The sequence below is a fragment of the Volvox carteri genome (genome assembly GCF_000143455.1).
Source record: "Volvox carteri f. nagariensis unplaced genomic scaffold VOLCAscaffold_1, whole genome shotgun sequence".
Lineage (NCBI taxonomy): Eukaryota > Viridiplantae > Chlorophyta > Chlorophyceae > Chlamydomonadales > Volvocaceae > Volvox > Volvox carteri.
In genome coordinates, this window is record NW_003307545.1 from 4522462 (window position 1) to 4545908 (window position 23447).

The 23447-nt window shown below is 55.6% G+C and overlaps 3 protein-coding genes across 3 annotated transcripts in view; 1 reads left to right on the forward strand and 2 right to left on the reverse strand.

The window, feature by feature from the left end:
- The window catches only part of VOLCADRAFT_86343 (uncharacterized protein), a gene marked incomplete at both ends in the record, with an annotated part of 18775 nt that extends 5605 nt beyond the window's left edge, over positions 1–13170 (reverse strand). Inside the window, 14 exons of the mRNA XM_002946206.1 lie at positions 5355–5474; positions 5631–5689; positions 6528–6603; positions 7136–7915; positions 8276–8699; positions 9105–9206; positions 9621–10043; positions 10270–10344; positions 10558–10907; positions 11221–12379; positions 12559–12798; positions 12870–12926; positions 13021–13079; positions 13155–13170. Of these exons, the coding sequence (XP_002946252.1) occupies positions 5355–5474; positions 5631–5689; positions 6528–6603; positions 7136–7915; positions 8276–8699; positions 9105–9206; positions 9621–10043; positions 10270–10344; positions 10558–10907; positions 11221–12379; positions 12559–12798; positions 12870–12926; positions 13021–13079; positions 13155–13170 (3940 nt within the window). The remainder of the gene's footprint in view (positions 1–5354; positions 5475–5630; positions 5690–6527; positions 6604–7135; positions 7916–8275; positions 8700–9104; positions 9207–9620; positions 10044–10269; positions 10345–10557; positions 10908–11220; positions 12380–12558; positions 12799–12869; positions 12927–13020; positions 13080–13154) is intronic.
- A 338-nt stretch (positions 13171–13508) lies between these two features.
- Positions 13509–16996, forward strand: VOLCADRAFT_78931 (uncharacterized protein; the record flags this gene model as incomplete). The annotated part of the gene is made up of 5 exons (XM_002945858.1): positions 13509–13688; positions 14192–14327; positions 14849–14891; positions 15441–15603; positions 16143–16996. The coding sequence occupies 5 exons, from the start codon at positions 13509–13511 to the stop codon at positions 16563–16565; spliced, it is 945 nt and encodes a 314-aa protein (XP_002945904.1). The 3' UTR covers positions 16566–16996.
- A 971-nt stretch (positions 16997–17967) lies between these two features.
- hsp70H (heat shock protein Hsp70H) overlaps positions 17968–23447 on the reverse strand; it is a gene marked incomplete at its 5' end in the record, with an annotated part of 12261 nt that continues 6781 nt past the window's right edge. Inside the window, 10 exons of the mRNA XM_002946207.1 lie at positions 17968–18679; positions 19232–19429; positions 19782–19900; positions 20205–20265; positions 20706–20807; positions 21321–21413; positions 21853–22125; positions 22380–22479; positions 22746–22876; positions 23244–23396. Coding sequence (XP_002946253.1) covers positions 18563–18679; positions 19232–19429; positions 19782–19900; positions 20205–20265; positions 20706–20807; positions 21321–21413; positions 21853–22125; positions 22380–22479; positions 22746–22876; positions 23244–23396 — 1347 coding nt within the window. The 3' untranslated portion in view covers positions 17968–18562. The remainder of the gene's footprint in view (positions 18680–19231; positions 19430–19781; positions 19901–20204; positions 20266–20705; positions 20808–21320; positions 21414–21852; positions 22126–22379; positions 22480–22745; positions 22877–23243; positions 23397–23447) is intronic.

Below are 23447 nucleotides of genomic sequence, written 5' to 3' on the forward strand. Positions count from 1 at the left end.
GCGGCGGGGGAGGAGGCGGCGGGGGAAACAGAGGGTCAGGGAGAGAAGGGGGCAGCCGGGGGGGCCGTGGCGGCGGCCTAGGGGGCGGTGAGGGGCCCGGAGGCGGCTTTGGCGGTCGGCGCGGTTTAGGAGGCATGCGCAACGTTGGAGGAGGCCGTGGCTTGCCAGCTTGCTTCAACAGCGGTCTGCGCTCTTCGCCCGGAGAAGGTGAATCCACAATAACGCCGAACCGATTGCCTTCAGAAGCATCCAAAACTTCGGGGGGTGCGCCTTGAATCAGCGTTCGACCAGCGCCTGCCACAATAGCGCCGAACGAGTAGCAAGGTCTTAGCATGTTCGATAAAATTTTAATAATATTTATGCATAGGGGAATTAGAAACAGCTTATTGCAGGCGTTCGTATAGCGCAGCCAAAGCCAGCATGATCAATGGTAATAACTGTACTCACTGTGTGCGCTCCAAGCGTCGGCCAAGGCAAACATTAGCACTGATAAAACCAAACACACTTTCGTTGTTGTCGCTGTCTGCGCCATCCCGCTTGGTCCTGGCTGTGTTCTTCGCCGTCGATGCCCTTGTCCGTGCCGGACACCACAACTGCAGCACTAACCTGCCAAGATTTCTTGGCAAGTATGCTAAGGAAGTTCAAAGGCTGCTCGGTGCTCGGAAAACCTCAAGTCCTCCAACCTACTTCTCAACCAGTTTGCGATGACAGCGCTCTCAGGTGGAAGTCCTCGAAGAACTTGCAGCTTTAACAATAAGCCATCACGACTTCGTATTTTAGTTTACCTGACTTATGTATTGGTATCAAGGTCAACTGGACGCTATGTACGGGGAAGACAGACTGCGTCGTTGATGTCGGACAAGATGTACCCAGAAGATTACGGTGCCAAGCTGACTTCTTGACGCAGTTATCCAAATCATGAAATGTGAAAATATACCGCACAACGGCAATGCCAACTGCGATCAATCCTTCCTTGCCTGCCCGCACAAAAGTATTGCGGAAAAGCTTGCGGATTTAGCCATTTTTTGGATATCCCCCGTCCGAAAAGTTTGCATTCAGGGTGAACCATCCAACTGCTCGTTAATCGAAACAGGTCAGCAAAGGGCCGCTCATGTTACCTTTTGACACTTAGATAACTTTGAGAGATCTAAGTACACGTATGTAAGTTCAGATACCACGCTGTCATGTGCTAGGGGACCATACCGTCCTTAGCGATGTCCACGACGTACGGCGGTTTTGTTTTCGGGAACGGTTACGTAGGGCGCCCTAGAGCAAAGGCAGAAGTCATAAACAACATGATAAAATGAAAGGCCTCATTGCATTTTTATTAGGAACAGTATGACTGGCATTAAGGAGAAACTAATCACCTAGTCGCAACGGCTCCGAGCCAGCGAAGTTCGCGCGGGAAACGCGGGACAAAGAAAGGTCAGCAGATGCCTAGATTACCTAATTTTAGCACCAGTTTGACGAAACAAATCCATCACTATTACCATTACCACTGCAAGCACCAACCCAAGAACCCAAGCACCCAAGCACCGTTCAGACACGGCCACAGGAAAACGTAAGCACGCCGCCGCCGCCGCAGAGTCCGGTTCCACTATCGAACCGCATGCTATCCCACTTTCTCCCTACGTGAGCTGTCTCTCGCAGTGGTGGGCAGGGCGAGCGGTTGGCTCCAGCGCGCAAGCCTCCAGCCTCCCGCTCCGTAGCAATGCTGCAAGCAAGCATACATTGCTTCCTTTTTAGGCAGCGTTTCATATTGTTGCCCTGTCTCTGTTTTTCTGAGGGTTACTACTTGCCCGTTGCCGTGCAGTATGGCTTCTGTGACACTTTCCTTCTCCTTCAGAAGTTTTACACATATATACACACACACACCCTTTCCGTTCCACCATTGCGTTTCACTTTCCCCCCCGACAGTTTGCGATAGGCCACCGCAAAGCCAATGTAACACAACATCACGACTGGTACGGCAGGTTACGTGGCCCCCGGCGCAGTGTACGGCATTCCAAAAATCTCGCGCCCAGGGAAGCTTGCTAAATTGGCAACCAGCCTACGCAAGCAGGTTTGCCATTTAGATCGGACCAGAGCAGCGCACGGGGGACCAACTCAGGTCCTGCCTTCTTATACTACTATATCACTATCCTGGGTCTGCGGCGAGGTGGATGATCCACATCTCTAAAGTCATATGGGTTGATGTCCTGCAATTGGTACGTCTTACTTCCTTTCCTAGTCCATCGACTCCCATGCGTCAATTCTCTGTGGCTCACTAAGATACTGAACCAGATGCGATATTCGAGTATATGTGGAGTTACTCAAGAGAGGAGACGGATGTAAAACAGAGATGATCATCTGCTGTACAGACGCTGAATATGGTGACACCGCAATGAACACGTAGCAAGCGAGGGCATTGGGGGCTTCTGAGCGGTGCACCCCCGCATGCTGCTTGCAGTTCCTCCGGGATAGGGGGATGGATGTATGGAGGATGGAAGGCCGCCCCTAGGCCCTTGTATGATAGGGCTTAATAGGGCTGAGGCTATGGCATTTTCCGGTGCCGGCGATTTAACGGGGGCGGCATCGGCGTCATCCGTGAAAAGAAAAAGCTTTTAAATTTAGACTTTAAAATGATCAGATGTTTCAGTCATCGCTGCCAAAGCCGGTTTTTTTGCTGCGGATGCGCCGCACGCTCGTTGTCGCGGCAACTTTGATACGTGAAAGGCCAAGTGCGCGGCATCAGCTTCATCTTATACTTTTAGAAATAAAACTAACGATCCACTTAATAGATAACATTGTAATGGTTTTAGGGTGAGTCACACCTCTGCCGGCTTTTGCATGTTCGTACGTACGGTCCTCGTGCACACCAATCTTGGCGGGCAGGGCGAGTACCACACACCGTCATGGAGATTTAATTCCTGAAGTTCTACATTTATTATGCTCGGATCCTGTGCTTTCAGTTTACCCTTGGTCATTGCCGAACGTGGTGGAATAGTTGTAAGTAGGCCCACCAAAATTTGACAAACTCGTCTGAGGAAGGAAAAGCAGGTTTTACGTGTCATTCTCGGATATTAGTGACGTGCATATGTCGCGTCTTGCCGTTGAGGGTGTGAATTGGACTTTTTGCCACGTCAACACTTTCAAGCTATTGCCGTCCCAGCCACATTTGCTATGGCTGGCTCTCGGTCAATTATATGTAACCATATAATGGTTATAACAGCAAAAAATAATGTCAGCAGCTGATGAAAGGGACAACCTTTCAAATGTCCAGAGCTCCCTAACGATCGTCCGCTGATAAGGGATTGTATAACGGCTTAGAGTTTAAAGAAGGTTGTAACGCAGTATTTTCCGATCCTGCTGTTTTCATGAGGTGGGCAGGGTGCGACACGGCAGGTGCGCGTTTCTCCGTAGCAATCGCTGATCACCCTTCTATTTTTCAAACACAAAACATGATAATCCAGCTTTTTGAAACGAGCGTAACTGTGGTAAGATGGTACCGTGTACCCGGCTTGCTAGCCCTTCGGCGGCGGGGTCTCTTTAAGGGCATCCTTAAGGGCGACTTAAATGTTGCTCACAGTTGAAAATTGCGGTTCCCACTTCTCATTTACCCTCCATATGTGTTCGTCACACGACGTCGTTGCGAATGGATCGATAGGTCCATCTATCCTGTGACATTTTTTTTACACTGCATACTGGCCAATCGCAAACCACTGTTGTTATGAGAACCCATTTACAGATAAGTGATGTCATTTCACACCAGAGTAAAAGCCTGCTACTAAGCTTTTTTGCATGACGGATGGATTATGTTAATTTTTAAGTCAAGATTTTTACCGGCTGGTTTTGTGTACGTCATGATTTCGCATTATCATGCGAAAGAAAAAAAGGAAAAGGTGTGTTAGGTTTTCTCGTCGCGAAAGCGCCGGCCTTAAAAGACTGTTTCTGCTCGTCCTTATGGCGACAACAAGTTAACGCTCCATCACATCACGCTCCAGCGCCATCCATATTTACGTTTCAGGTTACGTCCGCCCGCAGGGCCGCCAAAGTTCCTGACGGACGTCGGCGTAGTTGTGCTTGTACAAGCAGAATCGTTTTACAGATCCTGATCCTGAAAGGTCTTCTATAATTACACACGTGGAAAGCTATAACTACATTTCCATAGAACAGCTCGTAAATAAGCTGCCAACTTGTTGAAACAATACGTCGTCCTAGGTCGTCCTAGGTTTATGCAAAGCCCGCCCTCCTAGGAGCTCGCAGGCAGCTTCCCATTGCCTCTGTGGCCGTTTCATCTGGCTGGGGTACAGCTGGGGTACCTTAAAACCTTTTGCTGCAACGGCGAAATGCAGTTTCCTACTATGTTCCTGGGCCGGTGCCGTTTTCAAAAAGATATGCTCTCCTCTTCTCTTCTAAACGCAGATAGCGCCATGCTTGCTTTTCTTTTAACCGCACCAGCTGAGCACGGCATTCCGAAAATATCCGAAACCAACGCGTTCCAAGGTGTCGCGACACATTTGCGCGCTCGCTTCCATGCTCTTCCCTTAACGGTCTCGATCAGCAGCAATATATATACATATATATACACATAATTATTTAAAGCAGATGCAGGTTCAGGAAAGCCAGCAAACAATCGCGCCAGCAGCAGTAAGCAGCTTACAACGCATATATGCTCCTGTGCTTCGTGTCTAGGGTTTTTCAGGAAACCCAGGAAACCCAACCTAAAAGATTATGAGCTCAGGTGATTATGTGAAACCAAGTCTACATGCCACCGCACCGCACCCATGGCCATGTCACGTATCCTTCCTTTGCCTAATAGAATAGCCCAAGAGGGAGATGGGAGGGGACATCCCATCGCATCCGGTTACACACACAGACACATACATACATACATACACACGCACATGGGTGCCGCGAGCTGTTTGAGCTGTTCCCACAAGCGAGAACGAATACACAGAAAACACACCACCAACACGCGCTGGGCTCAGGGTTTTCCTTTTGCTTGGTGCCGGTGCTTGAGCGCCCACCTCGCACTTTTCTCTTCGCGGCTCAGTTCACTTTTAAAACACACACACACACACACACACACACACACTGAGACACAAAACAGGCAAGGCTTCGCCGGCTATCACGCTTTGTCAACAGCCCTCCAAGAGCCGCTAGATGGTCCAAGGCCGGCAAGGCGAACAATTAATGCATCCTAAGGGCTCTGCAGCAAGGTGAACGCGGAAGAGGAAAACTACGGTCTGTCGTCTGTGGTTTAATACCCCCACTCCAGGAAGCTCTCCTGAAGCCAGCAGGCGGGCGCGCACACACACCTGGATTTGCGTGTATCCACACACACACACACAGACACACATACATGGACTGACCCAACATGCCGGCGACCGCCAAGCCGCTCCCGTGGGTACACTGCACCACCGCGATACACTGCATACTAATCTGGCCCATTTCCAAAGAGTCACAGTCACACCGTTCAGCCACCACGCCGACTGCAGCACACGCGCAAGGGCACGTCCGGAGAGATTTTTATGTTTGGATTTGTACTGTAATAGGCCGTGTCCAGGGCACGAAACCCATATAGAACCGACGACCGAACACTGGGTTGTGTGTCTCATCGTTTTATGAACTACTTATCATCAACGCACCTTTTACCCAACCGGAAAGTACTGGCACACATACAATACACGCGAGTCCGCGGTCCTGCCTGTGTGTGTGTGTGTGCGTCTGCGTATCCGTATACGAGCGCAACGTCTGTGTCCGTGATTAATTGCCGCGGCTGCATGGCGGCTTTTGCTATAACACAGGGTTTTAGGGCATTATGCGACACACGTCTTCGTGCTTTCGCCAAGCCGCACATTGTTTGGAGTGCTCGACTGGCGGACAAAGAGAGACAAAGACAAATACACGGGGACAGACAGACACAGACAGACAGACAAGGCTCATGGCCTCTGCCTCATAGAGACATGCAAACATCAACGGACTCAACCGCAACCCAACCACCTGGAATCCCTACCAGCCCAATCCAAACCAGGCAGACAGAATGTTTAACTACATTCAGCTTTAGGTCCTTCACGCCCCTCTCCCCCCCCCGTCGTCGTCATCCTCATCCCCGAGTCGTCCTGGGATCCGCCGAACACAACCACGTTTGATGATAGGGTGGTCCAGTTAGGGCGGTCTTCCTATCGCTAAAGAAGTCATCAGCTGAGGATATGGCTCCAAGATGATGAGTCGTAAATAAGCCATCGCCCAAAGGCGGATGGGGGAGAAGAAAAGGTAATGAACACAAATGTCAAGTCATCCCACTGGCGCCGGCTGTACTAGCAAGTAAAGACCCGTACACAAAACAGCCGTTGCTCATATCGTATAAGAGAGAGCTGCATGTAAACCTCTTATAAGAACCAGCCAACTGAGCCAGTCAGCCGAACAAGCCAACCGAACTAGCCGACTCACCAAAGCCATTCCCAAGATATGTCGGTGAGCTGTTCCACTGCCATGGTAGAGCAGTAAGCCTCTGAGGCTTTCCCACCCACCCAGCCACCCACCCAACCGCTCGCTCGCCATGCGTTACTAGGTCCCACAGGTAGTAGAAGACTCCAAGCACTGACCCACCCACCCACCCTACACACAAAAGACACATTTCGAGACACACAAAAACAGAGACACACACACACATGTTGCTCCCAATCCTTACTCCCTTTCACGATTTGACAACCCTCCCCTCCTCCCACCACTAAGTAGCGCTTTTCCGCGCGGCCTCTAGGCACGAGAGGGCAACGCGGCATGCCCGCCACTTGTGCATACCCTCGTCCCGCACTTCCCCAAAAGACTGCCGCCACCTCCAGTCAACACTTTTCCAAAGCTTTTCCCCGCAGAACCTGCCCCGCTACCCATCCATCCATCCATCCATCCATCCATGCATACATCCACCCACCCACCCATACATACATACATACATTCACCATCCATCCAGCTTATCAGCGCCGTCCCAACTGGCTGTACCGGACTTCTTACCCACAGATCGACAACAAAGTACCTCTGATACACAGGAATAGAACCCAGCTGTGGAACACAAGCGACCTACACAACCACCAATCGAACGGACGTACCTCTCGTCATGGCCCCAGTAGCGGCGCCGCCGCCCGGAGCTCACTCGCCTGATCTGGCGACGCGTGCTGCAGCATGGCGTTCACAAGTGCGGGGCAGCTGAGCGCACGCACCACCGCCAGAGCCTCGGCATTGCCGCTGGCGGCCGCCATCTCGTGAATGCCGCCGAGTGTGGCCAGGTGGCGCGACAGCCGCTCATAAAGCAGCCCATACTCCCGCCGCCACTCCTCTACCAGCGCATGACTGCCGCCGCCGCTGCCGCCGCTGCTGCTGCTGATTTTCCTTCCTGGCAATGCCACCACCTCCGCGCCACCATCCGCACCAGCACCAGCACCGCTACCCCCAGCGACACCGCGATCCCCCGGTCGCGGCTGCGGCTCCGATAGTCCAAGCTGCGAGGCCCTCGTTACCAGCGCCGCCAGCGCCTCCCCAAGCCATGCTGGCGCCGCCACCGACGTCCCCGGCGATGACGACGACGAGGGAAGTGACGGCGGCGGCTCCGCCGCCCGCGTCTGTGCCAATGGAAGCAGGGTTATTTCCATGGAGCCCGTCATGGCCGGGTTTCCCTGGCAAAGCGCCTCGACATGCTGCTGGCAGCCGGCATTAAACGCCGCCGCAGCGTCCACTACGTCTCGCTGAGTGGGCAGGCGCAGTAGCGCCTCCCGCACCGCCGCCGCCAGCCGCGCTGTCGACTCCAGGAGGGCCCGCTCCGTCACGGCCTCCAAGCTTTGCTGGAGACTGGTGCCAAAGATCAACCAGGCGTTACGCAGGGTGGCCCACAGAAGCACGTAAGGCCCTGGCACCCCCGTGTCGAGCAGGCTTCCACCTGCCTCGGTTGCATGCGCGTCCGCATGCGCGTGGGGTCCAAGCGCGGCTGCTGCTGCTGCATCATTGCCTTGTGGACGCTGTTCTTCGCCGGCAGCAGCAGCAGCAGCAGCCGCAGCAGCAGCAGCAGGAGCAGCAGCCCTACCGCCTCCTTCGGCTGCCGTTGCGGCTGCAGTTGCCGCCACAGCCATCTTCCCTGCCTGTGCTTGTTGCGGCTGCCGTGCTGACGGTACCGCCGGCTTCGGCGCGACCAGGCTCGCAGGCGGCGCAATGGCCAGCAGCGTGCGCGCGACTACGCTACGGCCCTTGCTGAGCGCCAGGATCCTAATTAGGACACCGTCACCCAGAGGCGACGACCCACCGACCAGCGTCCCTGAATCCGAATCCAAGGAGCCGTCCGCACCCAAGCCGCTGCCAGCCGCCACGCCCCGGGGTGAGTTGGGAAGCCGGAACGCCCCGTTAATACCCGCCAATAGCAGCTCTCGCCGCTGACGGAGCTGCAACAGCTGCAGCGGCCCAGCGGCTGAAGGGATGTACAGGCCTGCCGCCGGGGCCGCCGCGCCGGCTGTGGCTGCTGAAGCAGCAACTACAGCAGCAGCCACGGCGGCTGTGGCTGGGGGCCCGCCTGATATGGGCAGCGCCATCGCCGCTATGTGGTTCGCCAGGCGGTCGATGTCGTCCACATCCAGCAGCAGATTCATGCAGTCCTCAATCATGATGCGGGCCGCCAGGAGGGGCTCCTGCTCCAGTGGCCTGGCACAGCGCCCTTGCTGATCCGCAGATCCCTGATAAAGGTGGGTGGGTGGGTGCGGGTGTGGGTATGCAAAACGATAAATGATAACACGCCCGTGGATGGGCGTCAAGAGGGAGACGGCGAGGAGGACAAGATTTGCAGCGGCACGGTAGCAGCAGCCGCGCAGCAGTGCAAACCTCCTCTTGCCTCCCCCCCTCCTCGGTCTCTGTCTGTGGTACGCAACACACGAATGCCTGCCGCTATATTCCTCGCGGCAAGGCCCTCCCGCGACAAGAGGTAATTCGGGCGGTTGCGTTGCGTCGTTGCTTTTCGGAACTCCAGGAATGGACGACAGCTTTGGACGACAGCAGTTGGTCCTTTGTGACTTTAGCACATGGCACAACCCCCCGCTCCTCCCCCTCCCTCCCTCCCTTTCTCTGTGTTCCACGACGCGTACCTTTGCAACGTCGGCCGAACCCTCACCCTCTGCCACGGGCACGGTACGCGATCTGGCCTCACCACCGCCGTGAAACTCCCGGTCCGTCAGGTCCATCAGCACCTGCACCGCACCATGACGCACCGCGACGTGTATGGACTTGGTATACCAATCTCTTCTGGCCACGCGTTTTAGGGGGCACGCATAGCTGCCACCACATCTCACAGAGCAACGGCAAACACTGCCAAACCGTTTCCCATTCCTTCCACCCCGTTAGCCCCAGCCGGCCAGATACTGGCTGGGCTGACCCCTAACTCCTACCTAGCTACCACACCTCTCGCCCGTGTGTTGTATATGGATACAAAACCCTCCTCAGCAATCCTCGGCCGCTTCCGAAACCCCCTGTCTCAAGCGGACGGGCGGGCGGGCGGGGAAAGGGAGAGACTGCTATGTGCACGCATCTCGCCAATCTCCCAAGCACGCCGGGCCTCACTTTGTTGTTCCCCCCATCCTCCCCCCCCCCCGTGGCCATCGCACCTTGGGCGTGCGGATATTCGACAGCACAATCTTGCCAAGGCCCTGCAAACCCTCCACAAACTTGGCCCTGACGCTCGAGTCCAGCCGCATCAGGCTCATCTGGTCCTCTGATAGCTCCCGCAGAGACTCAGGCACGAAGGGGGCCGCCATGGGGAAGGACCCGGGGGACATCAGCTGCTGCCGCGTCGACCTGGAGACGCGCTTGTGCACAAAGGCCTGGTAGTAGTAGTCCTCCACGTACGGCACACCGTTGGCAACCGTATACAGCAAGCTGCGTACGATGTACTCGACGTCCTCTGGCGGCATCCATTTGCCGCCGAGACGGCCGCCAGGGCGGCCGGCTGTTGCGGCGGCGGCTGCCGCCGCCAGCGCCACCGGACCTGCCCCCAGCGCGCCTTGAACGCCATTGGCCCGGGCAGCAAACTGTCGCAGAAGAGTCAGGGCGGACGGGAGGGCGGTAGCCGAGTGAGGCGGCACAAAGCGGCAATACCCAGATGAGGGTAGGCGGCTACTCACGGGGCCTAAAGAACAGCACACGTCGTCGTAGATCGACCGTGGGAAAGAGGCCCAAGGCCCAAGAGGTGTCCTGGTATATGGTCCTAGGTCCCGCTGCCGAGACCGAGTTTTGGAACCCTATCCCCCCACCCACCCACCCACCCACACAAATCAGTGCACCCAGCGCACTTGACACCACTGGGGTGGCCACCACTACCACTACCACTACCTACACAGGAGGAGCACCACATCCGCAGGTTCTGGTCACAGCCACCTGCCAGGTACCTAGAGATCGGTTGGCACAACCTTTAGAGAGATCGGCAGGGGCTCTTCGGCCCCATTTTAAAAAGCAAGGGTAGCCTATACTTTCCTGGACACCACCACCACCACCCCCCTCCTTCCTGTCATCCCATAATATTAGCACTAATACTAATTTGCGCACCTGCTGCCCAAAATCCGATGCAGCAGGAGGCACAGCCTGGCGTGTCTGGCTTGGGCGCTGGGCTCCCGGGACACCCCCGGGACCCAGTAAGCCCGGCATGGTCCTCTGCGCCCCACTGCCCGGCGGCAGCTGCGGTCCTGATAACAAGGGCGACCGCTGGGGCCCTGGAGCTGCGAGCTGTTGCGGCTGTTGCTGCTGCTGCTGCTGGCGCTGCTGCTGGCCAGGTGCCGCGCCAGGGCCCAGTGCGGGTCCCAGACCATATCCGAAGGGGCCGGGGCGCGGCGGCATTCCGTGCATCGGGCCAGGCATGCCCGGCGGGCCACCCATGGGCCGCATTGGAAAGCCGCCATCTGTGTCAATAGCAAAGGAAAAAATGAGGCACACATGAAAGAGGCTCGTCGGGGTCGGAACCAAAGGCTGGCCAACATGGTCCGCGATTATCCGCACGGGACGAAAGCAAAATGGATGGAAGGGGCACACCAGGCAACTGGTGTGAATCACACGGACTCACAACGGCATCGACCTAACAGTGGCAGGTCGACGCAAGCATGTGGAACGAGCACGTGTATTCTTGGCAAAACAAACCAGCACAGGAAGTGTAATGCAATTCCAAGACAGCGCAAGACCGATATACCGCATTACCGATGCAGCGCCAGGGCTCACCATGCATGTATGGTGTCGGGCCACCCATACCCATCGGCCCGGGTCCGTACAGAGGCATGGGGCCACGTGGCGGGCCGTACAGCGCGCCAGGGCCGTACTGCGGCGACCCCATGGCGCCAGGCGGCAGCATGCCAGGACCGGGCGGGTGCTGGTGGTGGTGCTGGGGCGGCTGCGGTGCCAACATCCCATTGCTGTTGTTGTTGTACATGAAGTTGGAGGGCTGCGGTCCAGCGCCCATGTGACCTCCACCCATGACGTGCGGCTGAGGGAACAGTCCGGGCCCGGGGGCACCAGGCAGCGGCTGCAGCGGCATCTGCATGGGCCCGTGATGTGCAGCTGCGCTGTGCATGTGGTGGTGATGTTGCGGAGGAGGCAGCGATTGTGACGTTCCTTGCAACGGCTGCGGCGTCTGTCCCTGTGGCCCGGGAGGCGATGGAGGCGGCGGCTGCAGCTGGCCCGGGAACGCGCCCGGCGCTCCCATCGTGCCCGCTGCCATTGGCACGCCCAACCGCGGACCCTGCGTTGTGGCCGCATTGCTGACGGGCATGCCGGGCAGCGGTCGCGCTATCGACCCTTGCGGGTGCTGTTGCTGTTGCTGTTGCTGGAAGGGCCCTGCGGCCGCCCGGGTGTCATGTCCAATGCCGCCTGAACCGCCTGACACAAGAACCGCGGCGCCGGGCGCATCTGCAATCGGAGCGCCAGGCGCTTGCAGCACCCCCTTGGGGCCCCCTGACGCCGATGATGCGAACTCTGCGGTGCCAAACATGCGCGCCTCGAGCTCCTCCAGGGTCAATGCCTTGCGGGGCGCCTGAGACGGCTTCTTCAGCATCTGCAGTAGCGACGGTCCGGCGGAGCTGGACGACGGTGGCGAAGGCTGTGGCATGAGCGGCTGTGAAGGCAGTGAAGGCAGTGAAGGCTGCTGCTGCGCTGTCGCGAAGGATGATGCGCCGCTGGCGCCTCCGGGCCGCATGCCGTTGTCGGGGCCACAACTGGCCCCGCCAAGCATGTTGGTGCTGTAGCCGTCGAACAAGGTGTAGGAGCTGGACGTGACGCCAAACAGCGAGGGGGACTGGGCTACCGCTGCTGCGCTCGATACCGACATCGCATCAGGGAACAGCTCCGAGGGAAGTTCCCGCTGGTCATAATCGTCATCTCGCAGCTGCAGTGTGCTCAAAAAAGGCAAGGATGTAAGTGGATGTGGGATGTGAGAGGAACAGCTGTTAGGAATTGGGATAGGTAAGTTGGAAGTGTGAGCTGCTTGCAAGCGCGTGGGTGGCGCTGCGGCGGGGTGCAATACGCGTCCGCTGGCACAAGGTTGGGGACAAGGTGTGTACGCACCTGCTTTCGCGCAACAGCCAGTGGGTCCGTCAAGAGCGCGTCCAGGCCAGCGTCGTCGTCAGGGTCCACAGGCTTCGTTTGGGTCTTTGCAATTGCTCCCAAACCCAGTTGGCTGCGAAAAATAGACGCAACCGACAAATCCTCCTCCTCTTCCAAGGGCAAGCCTTCATCTTCAGCGGCATGTAGGCAGTAGTCCTGGCTCGAGAGACCTTCCTCAGGCGGTGGAGCTTCAAGACCGTCCTGCAAGATCGTCCGACAGCCTGCTTCAGTCCGCGACCGCTGGCTTCGCTCGTGCAACGGTCGCACCGCACCTCTAGAGCCCCTTCTAGGCCAGTCTCGGCTGCTGAGAGGTCGCCGAAGAAGGAGTACTGGGCGGCGTCAAACGCCAGCGGAGCCTACAATCAAAAGGTTGCTTTAAGCTTCAAAACACCAGATCAAACTTTTGAATGCAAACAGGCATACCTCAGACTCAATCTCCACTGCCACGAAGCGGTCCGGCAGCCCCAGCAGGCTTGCCGCTTCTACAAAAGAAAGCAGCGGAATCTATTACAGAGGGTGAAGAAGCAAGCACTCACAGAAACAACATCAAAACTGACTTCTTTGCGTTGTCATCGTCAGGCTGCACGCATCTTCCTTCGCCAAAGACACGCGCGTTTAACATGTAAACCGCCTTATGCTAGATTAGCAATTGCAACTAGTAAAAATTGATTATGGAGTAATTGAGTACAGTTGTATTGTCGGCACCCGCAACGGATCTACGGGTTTCGTGCAAAAAGGTGCACGACATGGCGGCCATTTGCAATTGGCAAAGGTTACACAAATCATGGAAGCTGCAACCGCGTAACTTCAACCTCCCTTGTTAGTCTAGCTTTCTTTGCCTGTGCGCGCCTGGCTGACAGCCCTTTGACTGTACACTGCACAGAAGAACTTTGTTGCATGCCGGTAGTCCGATGTATAAGTCCGTACCAACTCCTCTTCTAGATCACCAATATCATGATTACATCAGCGTAGCGGTTGATGCAGCGCTAGCGGCTGGTGAAATCATCAGGCACGCTTTTAAGCAACCCAAAAAAGTTGAAGAAAAGCAAAACCATGCAGACCTGGTGACGGCAACGGATAAAGCTGCAGAGGTACATGGCGCGGTTGCGCGATGATGATGATGCGCGACTGTGGCCCCCAGAAGGGGAGTTGGCGGTGGTTGCTGCGACGCCTCAAAATCCATCTCGTCCACTGTTTCCCAAAGCCTCTCCGTCCCACCCGCTTTAGTAATTTTTCCTCTTTGCTTAATAAAGTTATCCCGGGCTTGCAATCATGAGGTTTCATTTACACCTCTTTTTTTATTTTAGCTAAGCTTTTGCTCCCTGCACGAAACCGAGAGCCCACCCGTCTACCCACCTGCCCTCTTCCTCCGCTCTCACTTCCACATGGCCCCCCTTTTCCCGCCGCCCTTCTCTCCGACCTGCACAGCCCCATTCAAATCTCTCCTCAGGCGAGTCAACCATGTTCCTTCACCCCAACACGCACGCTCCCCTTTCCCGCCATGCTTACATCATATTCTTCCACACGCATACACATACGCATACGCATACACACCACACCACACGCCTGGCCCCCCTCCACCGCTCTCCTTCAGGACCTCATCTTCAACCGCATCCGGCGCTCCTTCCCCGACCACCACTTCATCGGCGAGGAGTCCTCAGCCGCAGCTACCGGGGGGGTTTCGGAGCAGCTGGGCGACTCCCCCACCTGGATGGTGGACCCGCTGGACGGTGAGAGGGAAGGACTGAGGGCTGAGCAGCGCCAGCAGGGCAGGCCGGGAAAGAGGTCTGCCCTCCAAAAAGGAGTAGGCTACTCCTCCTTGAAGAAACAGGGAACGGTGAATTGGCGTGCAATACGACATAGACATAGCTGTGAGGGTCAGGCAACATTATGTTATGGGGTCCAGTGCACGCGGACTCGAGGGAAATGGCGCGAGGGAGGGAGGGCGGAAGGGAGGGCGGGAGGGCGGGAGGGGTCACAGGGTAGGCGCTTATGGCGGTTGGGGTTTGGAGGTTATTTTAGGGTTTTGGAGGTGTAAGGAACGGATTTTGGGGGGGGGAGAGAGGGAAGAAAAAGGGTTGGTGGTGGAGGCAGTGGTCCTCGGGGGGGCACGTCATTAATTGTTGCATAGGTTGATCTGTCGTACATACATACATATTCAGTACGAACGCGGTACACGTGCTGCTGTTGCTGCTCCTTGTCCATGCGTGTCTGTGCGTGTGTGTCTTTGTGCGTATGTGTTTGCGTGCAGGTACGACAAATTTCGTACATGGTTTTCCTTTCGTGTGCACCAGGTGGGTGTTTGCGTGTGTTGCGATGCGAGGGAGGTGGGGGGTGGGCGGGGCAGGAGGAGGTGAGGGTTAGGAGCTTCCCCCCCTCCCCCCCCTCCCCCCCTCCCCCCCTCTCTCTATCTCTTGTCTCTATCTCTTCCCCCCTCCCCCCGCATTGCCCTTCCATTGCCATCCTGGTTGGTCGGCTCTTCGACAACCCGCCGTCCGTGGGGTCCCCGTTGTGTATTGGGGGGAGGGGGCCCCCGGGGTGCAGTAAAACCCACCGCTCGTCCATCGCTCATCGCGAGAGTCATGAGCAGCTTCAGCAACAGCAGCACAGCAGCAATAGCTTCAGTCCTCTCCCCCCCTTCCTTTTTCCCCTGTGCCCTCCCCTCCCTCCCCCCCTTGGCACCCATCACCTTCACTCGCTCGTGGTTCGTGGTCTTTTCCCCTCCACCCCTCACACGCCCCAATCCCCTCCCAGTCCCAGTCCCACCTCCCTCACCTCCCTCGCACTCAACAAAACACACTTGCACGCGCATGCACCCGTGCGCGCTCCTCTTTTTAAAACAGCATCGGCCTGGCCGTTGGCCGTGTGGTAGTTGTGGGGGTTGTGTACAACCCCGTTCTGGAGGAGCTGTTTGTGGCGGCTGAAGGCGGGGGGGCCTACTTGAACGGTGAGCGGCTGGCGGCCTCTGGGCGGACTCAGCTAGCTGGGGCCGTGGTGGGAACGGAGGTAAGTGGGGGCGCGCGTGTGTGTATGTGGTGGTGGTGTGTGTGTGGGGGGGTAAGAGTGTGGTGGTGTGTATAGGATGGGGGATGAAGCTTCGGGTAGATTGGAAACACTGCTTATAGGTAGATGCAAAGTCAAGGAAGTAACTCCGGACATGTGCGGCATGGGGGGGAAAGGGGGAAAGGTGGGGGGGTGTTGAGGGGGTGGGAGTAAGGCGTGTAAAACCCTATAAGTACCCCGTTGAAGTTTGCTGCAATGCCTATACCTCCTACTCCCCGCCCACTTACCCATGTCTCCGTTCCTCGACCCGCCCCACCTAAAATAAAGCCACATACATACATACATGCATACATACATACATACATACATACATGCATACATACATACATACATACATACATACATACATACATACATACATACGCACACGTGAAAACACGTCAGGGTCCCCCTGCTATGGCCGGCAGATGGGCAGTGAATTCTGTTGGCTTTCTGGCACCATATGATTACCCGCATACACACCGCCGTACACCGCCGTACAGGTCGGCACCTCCCGCGACAGTGAAACCCTGGACGCCATGTTTGGCCGCATGCGCGCCCTCGCCGCCCTCTCCCGCTCCGTTCGCTGCACGGGCTCGTGCGCTCTGGGGCTGTGTTCCGTGGCGTTGGGGCGATGTGATGTGTTTTTCGAAATCAATTTCGGGGGGTGCTGGGATGCGGCGGCGGGGGCGTTGATGGTTTCGGAGGCTGGTGGCACGGTTTTGGACCCCGCGGGGGCCCCCTGGCACGTTATGTCACGGCGGGTGTTGGCGGCGGGGAGTGGGGAGCTGGGTCGGGCTGTGGCGGCTGTGCTGGGGGGTTGTAAGTTGGGGAGCGGAGAGGCGGCACCTCCTGGATTGGGCATGGGGCCGTCCTTGCGGGGGCGGGGGAGGGGGGAGGAGGAAGGAAGAGGAGAAAAGGTGTGAATGAGTGCGTATGTGTTTGTGTATTTGTGTGTATGTGTGTATGTATGTACGTATCAAGGAAGAAGTGAAGGGGGTTTATTTAAGGCAATGTGCATTTGGCGAGAGCGGGAGTGTATGTATGTGAGGGGATTGGGGGTGCGTGGATTGGGTCGTACATTTCTTCTTTCTCCGTGTGACTGTTTTTCAAATGCTTTATAATTATGTCTCGGTAGCAGGGTTCGACACTGACCTTCCTGAAACTTGCGGGCTCCCCCGTACCTCCCAAATTTTCCTTACGGAGGGGCCCCCGTACCAGGCTCCTGTACCGGCCGAAAACCTTACGGCGGCCCCCCGTAACCCCCACAAAACCTTTACGGGGGCGCTGTCCTTGGCTGAAACGCTGTGGAAAGTGACGCTTTGCATTTTTTGCCCTGTAAATCGTTATTTTCGTTATTTTCTCGTGAACCATTACACTCGGGGACACGGCACACTCGGTGAAAGCCAAGCGCCTTGGCCGCCCATCCCTTCTGCTCCTCAACATGATCTTCACCCGTTACGTCCGTACTGTTATCTGACATAATACTAAAGAATGGGCTTTCACGGATTCGAACAAGCTGGGCGGCAAGGATGACTTCGCTCAGAGCGCGCATAGCTGTGACGAGATAGCGGTACTGGTTGTACTTGAAGTGGATGCCCGGAAGCCCAGCCGCCGTTAGCATGAGAAGCATGCTCGGCAGCTTAAGCATGGGAATATGTACCGTACGGCCTCTTATAAATCCTTAAAATCCTTACGGGGGCCCCCGTAACCGGCCTTCGGCCGGTCCGGGGGCGGCCCTGTACGGGGGCGCTTCACGCCCCAAAATCCTTACGGGGGCCACTGTAAAGTCCTACGGGCCCTGACGGGGATACCGAAAAAAGGCCAAAAACTTACGGGCCCCGTACGGGGTGTCGAACCCTGCTCGGTAGACTGTTATTATTTTGTGTTTCTGTCTTTCTCTCGGCGCGTGTGCGTGTGTGTGTGTGTGTTTTAAGAGGGGGGAAAGGAGATAGGGAAAGCGCCAAAAGAGGAGAAGAGCACAGGGAAACGAGTTCTTGCTTGGCTGTATAGCTAATGAACGCGTGTGGAGGGCTTCCTTCAATTAGAGAATCAGGAATTTGTTCCCTTCCTCAATAAACTGTCGGTGTGTGTGTATGTCTGAGGATGTTACTGTCGGTGTGTGTGTATGTCTGAGGATGTTACTGTCGGTGTGTGTGTATGTCTGAGGATGTTACTGTCGGTGTGTGTGTATGTCTGAGGATGTTAACAGGTGGCGACTTTTCAGACGCGTCAGACAGAACGGCTTTGAAGCTTTGAAGCTTTTTTCTTGAGAAGATTCTGCCTGATGCGTCTGGAAAATCGCAGGAGGGGAGGGGAGGGGAGGAAGAGGTGACGGAGCTGTACATATACATTTTGCGCCGGGGAAGCCCCACAGCGGTTTTTTGATGCCAGCTCGCGGCGGCGGTATCCGACGGACACACCGCTCGTCGTACAGCGTCGTGATAACCGTACAACACCGCCACGAGACAACCATGGTACAACACCGCAACAACAATTCAAAACCAACAGTTTTGAAACACAGTTCCCAATTTGCTAAAAAAAACTCAATTTTTGCAGACATCAGTGCTTTTAAACGTAATAAGAAGTTTACTTCCTTCAACCATCATAAACAACAACGTTAAAAGAGACTTATTATTCAATCCAGATCTTATTGAATCCAGATCCCGAAAGCGCCGTACGTCCACCCGTCATTCCCATCAACCTGAATACACACACCCTCTTCTCCCCCCACCCCAAACCTTACACACACAGCAAATACACACACTCATATGGCACACAGTCATATGGCTTTTTTAATTCCCAGACGTGAATACACTGGGGAATGACCATGGCCTGTAGCGGTACGATTAGTCGTACTCCAAGAACGGAGAATCACCCATGCTCGGTACTACGACGCGAGATGCGTGCGTGTGTGTATTTATTAATCTACCTCCTCAACCACAGGCCGGCCGCCACCCGCGGCGCCCCCACCCCCACCACCTGCACCCCCGCTACTGCCACCGGCGCCGTACACCTTGGACAGGATGGTGCCCAGTGCCTGACAGTGCCGTACCGCGGGGTGATTTTCAGGGGGCGAGAGTCCATGGAGCGGGGGGGGGTAGAGTGGTTTGGGTATGTTAGGTAAGTACGACAACGTGTCAAAAGTAGGTACGATAGCGATTATACTTTACTGTCTTTACTGTACTTCACATTTTGAATTGGCATTGGCAAAATGCGAAAGACAACCCAGCAGTTCTCGTCTCCGCGCGAGCCAGCAATTACTTAGGGCCTATTTTGCCCATCTGCAGATACACAAACAGACACACAAACAGACACACAAACAGACACACAAACAGACACACAAACAGACACACAAACAGACACACAAACAGACACACAAACAGACACACAAACAGACACACAAACAGACACACAAACAGACACACAAACAGACACACAAACAGACACACAAACAGACACACAAACAGACACACAAACAGACACACACGGCGACAAGCTTCCTAAAAGCCCACCTCCTCCTCCTCCCGCCCAGCGAAGAAGACCCGCCTACCACCTCCCCCCTTCCCGCACACCCCTCCAACCCCCTCACCTCCTCCACCTCTCGCTGCTTGTGCTCCATCTCCTCCACCTCCGCCAACTGATTACGTTCCAGCCACCCTAGGGCCTCGTCCAGCGTCGTGTCCAACGTGTGCTTCTCCTCCGGCGTGAGGCGGTCGCCAGCACCGGGCTCGCGTAGCTTATTACGGATGCCGTACAGGAACCCCTCCAGCTTGTTGCGTGCCTCCACCTTTCCAGGGGGAAGGGAAGTCGGGGGCGAGGGGGGTAATTTTAAGGGTAATGTGTGTGTGTGTGACGTGTGTGTGTGACGTGTGTATGTGTGTGGCTTATAGCTGTGAAGGGAGGTGTGATGGAAGGTGAACGGTGGCGAAGAAACTACATCCTATCTTCTCCCAACCTCTATCTTTGCTGTTTTTTAAATATTAATTTGGAATGAACATTGGCTTTGTTGTCCCCGGTCACAACACACCCTTAGTAGTTGTATACATCTGCCGTACCAACCGCTTTTTTTGGCCTGGCGAGAGGAGTGCGTGTGGTACGGCGTTGTGTGTGTACTCGCATTGCCCCCGGTCCTTCCGTACCTTTTTGCGGGCTTGATCATCCTCTCGGGCGTACTTCTCCGCGTCCTCCACCATCTTTTTGATTTCGCCCGCGGAGAGGCGGCCCTTGTCGTTTGTGATGGTGATGCGATTGGACGAGCCTACGGGCCGGGGGGGGGGGGGGGGGAAAGGGGGGTGAGGGGGGGGGTATGTGCAGGAGGAGCGTGTGGATAGCCGCGAGGGCGGGAAAGTTATTGTGCAATTGTTGTGTTATTAAAGTGATGGGTGTGAATGTGGGGGTACGTGCCGTGCCGTGCCGTACCGTAGCAACCCGTGGCAACCTGTGGCTCCGGAGCCCGTAGTGAGTGACACACGGCCCCTCCTCCTCGCACGCTCTTCCCGCCCTTTTTCGCGTTCTCACACCCCCTTAAAACCCTAAAACCCGCCACTACAATAACTACGTACCGGTGGCCTGCTCCTCCGCGGACACGTGCAAAATCCCGTTGGCGTCAATATCGAACGACACCTGTTTGTGTGTATGTATGTATTTGTGTGCGAGAGGGGGAGAGGGCGTGGCGAGTGCAAATAGGTGGGGTGGGGGTGGGGGTGGGGATGGGGGTGGGGGTGGGGGTGGGTTACATGATGTGGCAAAGTGCACATAAAACCCCACAGGCTGCATTGAGATAAGGCCCCCCGGGGGGGAGGGGGAGAGGAGGAAAGGCTGGGGAACGGCGCTCGAAAGCTTTGACTAGTCTGACCTCGGATTACGTTTAGTAGCGCCGGCTGCCGCTTTACCGCGCCGCTATACACACATATAGTACATAACTTGAAAGGTACCTTGTGGAAAAAGAACATTTATCATTTCTACATATAGAAGACGATTAGGAAGGAAGGACAGGATGTTAGCTGCAGCCACCTTGCCGTACCTCTCTTTTTCCTCCCCCCCCTCCCCGAAAAACCCGTTACCTTAATCTTAGGCACCCCACGAGGCGCCGGAGGTATACCGCTGAGCTCAAACTTGCCCAGCAAATTGTTGTCGCGTGTACGAGCACGTTCGCCCTCGTACACCTGTTGGGGCGTCGTACACATCAGGGGATACGGACGAGACACAACATAGGTCCCGAACACCGTCTCACTGCGTATATGCGGCTGCTGCTGTACTGCTTTTTTCGTTCCCGTACAAACCCGAGTGTGCGAGTGTGTGTGTTTTCCTTACACTCTCTCCTCTAGGAGAGAAGGCCCAATCTTACTGCTAACATTAACACCAGCTTCAGACCTAAAGTACCTCTTAAAAAATCTCCTTTTATATTCTCTCCCAAATACTAAACGCCTCCCTCCTTTCCCTTCCCTTCCTCCCCCCTCCCCTCTCCCCCCTCCCCCCTCCCCCCCTTCCCCCCTTAACCCTCCCTCCCCCCTCCCCCCCTTAACCCTCCCTCCCCCCTCCCCTCTCCCCCCTTTAAATCCCCTCTCCCCCCCCTTAAACCCCCCTCTCCCTCCCCCCTTAACCCCCCTCCCCCCCTTAACCCCCCTCTCCCTCCCTCCCTAAACCCCCCTCTCCTCCCCCCGCTCCCCCCAAAGGACCTGAATCAGCACTCCCGGCTGGTTGTCGGAATAGGTGGAGAAGACCTCCTCCCGGTGTGCCGGGATGGTGGTGTTGCGGGTGATCAGGACGGACTGGGGAGGGAGTTGGGGGGGAGAGAGTTCGAGAGTGGAGGAGAGAGGGGCGTGTAAGTGCATCTCCTTCCTGGTCTATCACAAGACAAAATGCATAAATAACAAATCAAACAATTAATACAATGAAGCACTAAAAAATAGCGCCCCCCGCTAGGATTAACCACAATAATTATGTGTATATACATATTTATTTATACACATATATACAGACATATATATTATAATATTATAAATATTAAGGGGGGGCGCCCTCTATTGCTTCCTTTCTGAAGCGGTGTTATGCTGTGGGTGCCTCGCCCGTTGTGTTTGTTGTTTGATTCGTTATATATATTATATAATTTTATATTTTACTGTGGTTAATTTACATACTTATGATGTACTTTTATTTTTTTTGTATTACATAAAAATGATGTATATGCTAATGACCCCTCCCTCTCACCATAATGCCCCCCGCCGTCTCAATGCCCAAACTCAAAGGAGTTACGTCCAGCAGAAGCAGATCTTGAATCTTGCTACCACCCGTGCCAGTTAAAATGGCGGCCTGTACGGCAGCGCCGTACGCTACAGCTTCGTCGGGGTTGATAGACTTGCACAGCTCCCTGCCGTGGAAGAAGTCCTGTAGTAGCTGCTGTACCTTGGGAATGCGAGTGGAGCCCCCCACTAACACGATATCGTGGATGGCGGACTTGTCCAGCTGCGCGTCCTTCAGCACCTGTGTGTGTGCGTGTGTGTGTGCGTGTGTGTTTTGCATGCACGGGGGGGTGTTACGACGAACCACTGGCGAATGAAGCAGATACCAGAAATAGACGGATAGTCCAGGAGAATTTATGTATGTATGTATGTGTGTGGGGGGTGGGTTGGCGCGTGTATGTGTGTGGGGTGTATGCGTGGGTGTGTTTTTTGAGGTGTACGGGAGAAAGGGGCAGAAAAGGCATTTGAGTCCGTAAGAACGGCATGCCGTTTTACCTTCTCCACGGGCTCCACGCACTTCGTGAAGAGGTCCATGCAGAGTTCCTCGAATCGCGCTCGGGTAATGGAGGCGTAGAAGTCAATACCCTCGTACAGACTGACATACGTACATAAATACATACACATACACGCACACACACGAGGGGGAGCCGTGCGAGGGGGAGGGAAGTTGGAATGGGGGCCCGAGGAGGGAAGAAATGTACGACAAAAGATATCGCTGAAGTGGTGTCAGGAAATCCCTTTCGTATTTCAAGACCAAGCCCAATCATGCGCCCACCCCCCCAAAAACACACACAATCAACCTCCCCCGGCCCTCCCTACCCCCGAACCCCTCCGACCCCCCCCCAATACCCCCAAACCCACCTGTCGAGCTCCACGGTGGTTTGTGTGGCGGAGGACAGCACTCGCTTTGCCCTCTCACATGCCGTACGGAGGCGGCGTAAGGCCCGGGGGCTGGTGCTAAGGTCCTTGCCGTGGTTCTTGCGTTTAAATTCCTGTCGGGGGGATGTGCACAAGGGTGTGCTTGTGTGTTTTGTGTGTTTCATGGAGTTCGCCATGAGGGGGGGGGGGCGGGGCGGGACATCAAGAAAGGGTCTGTTGGGTCTAGTTGACCGGGTAGTTAGGAAGCGGTTGGATGGGGCATTCAAACACGTGTCGTCTTGTATGTATGTCCGTGGTTGTTGATATTTAATAACAGATTTTATGTCTGTTGAAGAGAGGTTGGTTGTCTGAGAGCTTTTAAAAAAAATAGCTGTAACAGAGATGTAAAAAAGAGACAGCTCTAGTATATTAGTTTTAGCAATGGGTTAAGGAGTAACGGAAGGGGGATCGCGTGCGGAAACTCGAAAGCAAATGCCGCACCTGGACGAAATGCGCGACCATGCGGTTGTCAAAGTCCTCCCCGCCCAGGTGCGTGTCGCCGCTGGTGGCCTTCACCTCGAATATGCCCTCGTCAATGGCGAGCAGCGACACCTGCAGCGCCCCGACGAACTTCGTTTTGTTTGTTCTGCAGGGCTCGGCGCGTTGATGATGGTGATGGTGATGGTGATGGTGATGGTGATGGTG